This window comes from Daktulosphaira vitifoliae, unplaced genomic scaffold (assembly GCF_025091365.1).
Source record: "Daktulosphaira vitifoliae isolate Bord-2020 unplaced genomic scaffold, ASM2509136v1 Scaffold_2, whole genome shotgun sequence".
NCBI classification, from domain to species: domain Eukaryota; kingdom Metazoa; phylum Arthropoda; class Insecta; order Hemiptera; family Phylloxeridae; genus Daktulosphaira; species Daktulosphaira vitifoliae.
Genome location: NW_026099573.1, coordinates 40,066,953 through 40,072,318, shown reverse-complemented (window position 1 = coordinate 40,072,318; position 5,366 = coordinate 40,066,953). Strand labels below are relative to the sequence as shown.

At 29.8% G+C, this 5,366-nt stretch overlaps 2 protein-coding genes across 2 annotated transcripts; both read left to right on the top strand.

Moving 5' to 3' along the window:
• Positions 1 to 24: 24 nt before the first annotated feature.
• Positions 25 to 1,500, top strand: LOC126898242 (uncharacterized). Its single transcript, XM_050672182.1, has 4 exons — positions 25 to 285; positions 320 to 657; positions 843 to 1,120; positions 1,355 to 1,500. The coding sequence occupies exons 1-4, from the start codon at positions 88 to 90 to the stop codon at positions 1,498 to 1,500; spliced, it is 960 nt and encodes a 319-aa protein (XP_050528139.1). The 5' UTR covers positions 25 to 87.
• Positions 1,501 to 3,737: 2,237 nt separating this feature from the next.
• On the top strand, positions 3,738 to 5,366 carry LOC126898241 (SCAN domain-containing protein 3-like). Its single transcript, XM_050672181.1, has one exon. It carries the CDS (start codon positions 3,738 to 3,740, stop codon positions 5,364 to 5,366), a length of 1,629 nt encoding a protein of 542 aa, XP_050528138.1.

Here is a 5,366-nt window from a genome sequence, read left to right as displayed (position 1 = left end):
TCATATAAAGATGATATTCTTATTTCTCCCACAGGATCAAAGTTTAAACTATCTAACTATTTTGGAATAGATACAATATACGGTCACATGATATGGGATCATGATGCTCCTTCTGATGATAATTGCAATACAAAGGAATATGATGTTTTATATGAAGGCCCTGCTAATTTAGTAATTTCTAAAAAACTTAATGATATTGAAGAAACTCACACTTACATAGTACAGACAGATAAAATTGCCTTTGTTCTAAAAAAAACAGGTTTATCTTACATTTGCTCGATAGAGGTAGTANGGTTTATCTTATATTTGCTCGATAGAGGTAGTTGCAACAGAACACAATCGCTTACTTTTACTATTAGATCCATTATACATGTCTAATTTCAAAACACGTCCAATTTCTGTATTCAATACTGACCTTGTAGCATACATGAATACCAAATTCGTTTACATAGAGAATTTCCTTAGTTCAACAGTAACAGCCATGTATACAGATCTCGTAATGAAACAATGTCATTTAGAGAGACAAATATTAAAACAAAAATTAGCAATAGCATCCTACAGCTTATCAGAATTCGCTTATAGCATGACAGATTCACCTGGCTTTGCCAGCCTTAAAAGTGGAGAAATAATTTATCTTTTAAAATGTAAACCTGTGAAGTGCAAATTGCCAAAACAGAACATTGTTTTAATAAACTGCCAGTTATCTTTGAAAACTCCACAAAATATTTATCACCCAAAAATCATATCCTATTAAATCACGGCACAGAAATCGATTGCAGTGATCTAATGCCATCCGCATTCAATATAGAAAATATCTGGTTCAGTCTAAACCCTCATTTCAGAGAAATACAACCACCCCAAACTCTAATGCCTGAAATAGAATTTACCTGGCAATACAAAAGTCCTGAATTCCTTATGAATGCAGGACTATATTCTAAAGAAAACATGAATTTGTTCCAACGCCAATTATTATTCCCACAAGAAATAAATGCCGCACAGTCTAATATGGCACGTGAGACTTTAGGTTACACAATTCTTGATCAAGGTCTTAGATTCAAAACTCTAATAGATGAAATGACTATAAACAAATTAGTCGAAAATAAATTAGAAAAAATATATGGTTGGTTTTTATGGTTTGGGAACTGCATTAGTGGATTACTTGGAATATTTTTTATAACTAAATTAATATTAATTTGCTTAAACACTTTTATAAATCTAACAATTTTATACAATACCTTTGGATGGAGTATAAAATTATTAGCCGGCATATTCTCTAGTATCACACATTATGTCATGCACCAAAAACATACACAAAATTATTCTAAGTCCAAATATAATGAACATTACTCAACAGCACCTATGGCAGATGAACAAGAAAATATTAATACCATAGAATTTCATACAAATAGTAGCCCATATAACATGTCTTACTCAAAACATAATTCCATTTATCCATTACTGCAACAAAACGCACAACACAATAGAAATCCATCATTATAAGTCAAATTTTTTTTCTTTCACATACTTTCAAAAGGAATAAAAATAATTTTCAAAAATAACAACAATCATAATTCAGCCATCAATTCATAAATTAACAACCCAAACATAAGTTTCAGTTCTATCAACAACAACATACTTAAAGCATATCACAATCTCACTTTCTTTCTTCATTGCAGCTTTTCTTTATATCCTATGCTAAACAATATCATGAATAGACATAACTGTACACAACATAGAACGTATACGATGTGTATATATATATGTATGTATGTATGTATGTGTATATACATATATTTTTTATATATAATAGTCATTATAATTATTGAAAACAAAACATTAATACACGAATTCAACATAGTACACAAATAACTACTAATAAAAAAATAATAATTTTTAATCAATAATAAACAAAGAACTAAACCTATTCATTCTCATTTTTTTTCTCTTCACATTATAGAGATATAGTATTCCATAAAATTACGCTTCACATAATGCACATTGACAAATTATTTAACACACATAGAGATCGAGCTTTACGACAAGTCAGTGCAATCAATGACTACCCAAATCTAGAACAATTTAATGTCATAAAAGAAGTCATCCATAAACTAGTAGATGATATTGAATTAGGATATTCACCTAATACCTTTACATATCAAACTGCAGAGGAATTAGCAACAATAAGAAATACATATACAATAGCTAACCTAGACTTAGAAATGAAACAATATAGAAATCTGTTCGCTACCCAAAACATAATCAACTTTAACTTCATAGAATTCAAAGTTCGCCAGGACTGGTCCCTAATTGTCCACGACAAACCCGAATGTACACGTTATGTAAAACAATTTCTTCATAATTCAAATCAAAACACTACACCTAAACAAGTCAATATTACAATAACCATAAGTGGAAATCACTGGTTTAAAGTACTGCAAACTGAATACTTCTTCTTCAGATGTAGAGAATGCAATAATCAATTATTTACTTGGCATGCGTAATAAGCATTCCAAATCAACATCCAACAACATACAAAAATTTCTAAAACAGCTATTATTCATAAAATCCTTTAAATAAAATTATGTATAGAATACATATTAAATTTTCTTTCTACATTTTACAAATCATTCACTTCTCAAAATCAAAAAATTCGAATGTCAGGTGTACCTACTTTGTACACCTCAGAATCCAACATTACTATTGAATTGTAACAAAACCACGCAACTCTGAAAAGAAATCCTTAACCATTATTAACAGAAACTACAGTTTCAATAGCCATAAACACCAATATAGGTCAACCCCTCTAATAAAAAAAGAACAACAACTCAAAAAAGGCCAAAAGATTCGTAAAAAACTACAGCAATCCCTTGCCAGTCAGTTGCATTTTAACTACCCGAGCCTAAACTTATATAAAATTGTACATCACACCAAGATATCGCCAAGAAAAATCAAAATCCGTAAGTAAATATTTAATAATCAACCTTCTAGCATATAAAAATATATAATCGACAATATGGTTCACTCATGTGGTCAAACATATATAAGAAAAACTTGGTGGTCATCAAAAATTATTGCATGTAACAAAAAATCTCTTTGTTATAAATGTGAAATACAGCATATTAGATACCAAAACTATCATATAATACAGTGCTTCTCAAACTGGGGGCCGCGGCCCCCTAGGGGGCCGTGGCTATATGACTGGTGGGCCGTGAAATATTTATTCCTTTTTAAAAATATTTTCGGTTATTTAGTTATTAAACAGACCATATGATTAATCATAGCCGATAAAGTCTAATGTTAGATAGTTTTTATTTAATAAGAATGAGATAAGAATCTAATGTGAGATAAAATGCAATAAAATTATAGACTATCGACAATGATGATAACTTTAATGATATAGCATTACAGTCGTACAGTCGTACATTCGTGTTTCTTTGTTCGATATCGTTGGTTTTGTGTTGTGTTAAATATTATTAAAAATTAAAAATGGAAAAGTGGTTGAGAGCAAATATAAAAACAGATACTTCTAGTTCTAGCTCAACAACCAATAAAAAAAAAAAAATGAATTTTTGCCTGCTAATAATAAAAAAAAACGCAAGTACAATTCAGAATATATAAAATTTGGTTTCATTGTATCATGCGTAAATAAGGAAGAACGACCAATGTGTGTCATATGTTTAAATACACTTTCAAACGATTGCATGAGACCTGGAAAATTAAGTAGACACTTAATTACTATGCACCCCGAACACCAAAATAAAACGTCAGATTTTTTCGAAAGAAAAGCATCAGAACAAAGTCGGCAAGTAGTTTTTTTTGATAAACATACTAATTTAAATAATACACTTCTTAAAGCTTCTTTTGAAATGGCTTTACTAATTAGTAAAGCTAAAAAAAGTTTTACTATTGGAGAAAACTTGGTTTTACCTGCAGCAATAAAAATATGTGAAATTGTACACGGTGATAAAATTGCAGAGGCATTACGGTCCATCCCTGTTTCTAATGATACTATTAAAAGAAGAATAGACTGTATGGGAGATTATATAAAATCTCAATTATTAATTCAAATTAAAAGAAGTGACACTTTTGCAATACAACTCGATGAATCAACAGATCTTACAAATAATGCCCAGTTAATGGTATTTGTGAGATATCAATATAATCTACAAATAAATGAAGATTTACTTTTTTGTGAAACTCTTTCTGAGACAACTAAAGGAATAGATATATTTAAAAAAGTAAATGATTTTTTTCTTATAAACGAACTATTCTGGTCCAAATGTGTTGGTGTATGTACAGATGGAGCAGCAGCAATGACTGGTAAAATATCAGGGTTTAAAGCAGAAGTGATGAAAGTTAATTCTGATGTAAAATTTGTTCATTGCATTATACATAGAGAACATTTAACTTTTCGAAAAATTGGCTGTGAACTGAATTCAATAATGAATGATGTAGTATCAATGGTAAATTTTGTGAAAAGCCGTGCTCTTAATTCAAGACTTTTTAAAATTTTATGTGAAGATGTGGGATCCAACCATAATACACTACTATTCCATACTGACGTTCGTTGGCTATCCCGAGGTAAAGTTTTAAAAAGAGTTATAGAACTAAGTGATGAGCTCCGTATATTTCTCTGTGATATTAAACCAGATTTATCTGCACTGTTAAGTGATGAAAAATGGATGTGTTTAGCTTCATATTTAGCAGATTTTTTCGATAAAGTTAATGAATTAAATCTATCTCTTCAAGGTAAAAGTACAAACATTTTAATACTTACCTCAAAAATTCAAGCATTTAATCAAAAATTATCTTCTTGGTTAAATGCATTTAACAATGGAGATTCCTCAATGTTTCCGAGTTTACATGATTTTCTTACTGCTAATGAACTTTCAATAGCAATTTCAGTTTCAAGTGTAATAACTGACCATATGTCTTCAATGCTAACATTTTTATCTAAATATTTTCCAAATTTAAATGAAGATAATGAACTAAATTGGGTAAAAATACCATTTTCTATTTCTTTAAAATACGATCATATTCCATGGGCCGCAAAAGAGCAACTAATTGAAATTAGAGAAGACTCAACTCTTGAAACAGAATTTAATGAAAAAGAACTTACTGAATTTTGGTTAAGACGACAGCAAGAGTATCCATTAATTTCAAAAGCGGCATTACTTATATTAATGCCTTTCGCATCGACATATCTTTGTGAAACTGCATTTTCACAACTTCAAATTATAAAAAACAAACATAGATCATGCATTTCACAACAGTCGTTAGAAGCAAACTTGCGTATTTCAGTTTCAAATATCACACCGGACATAAATATGTTATGCGAAAATATGCAAGCTCACCCGTCACATTAA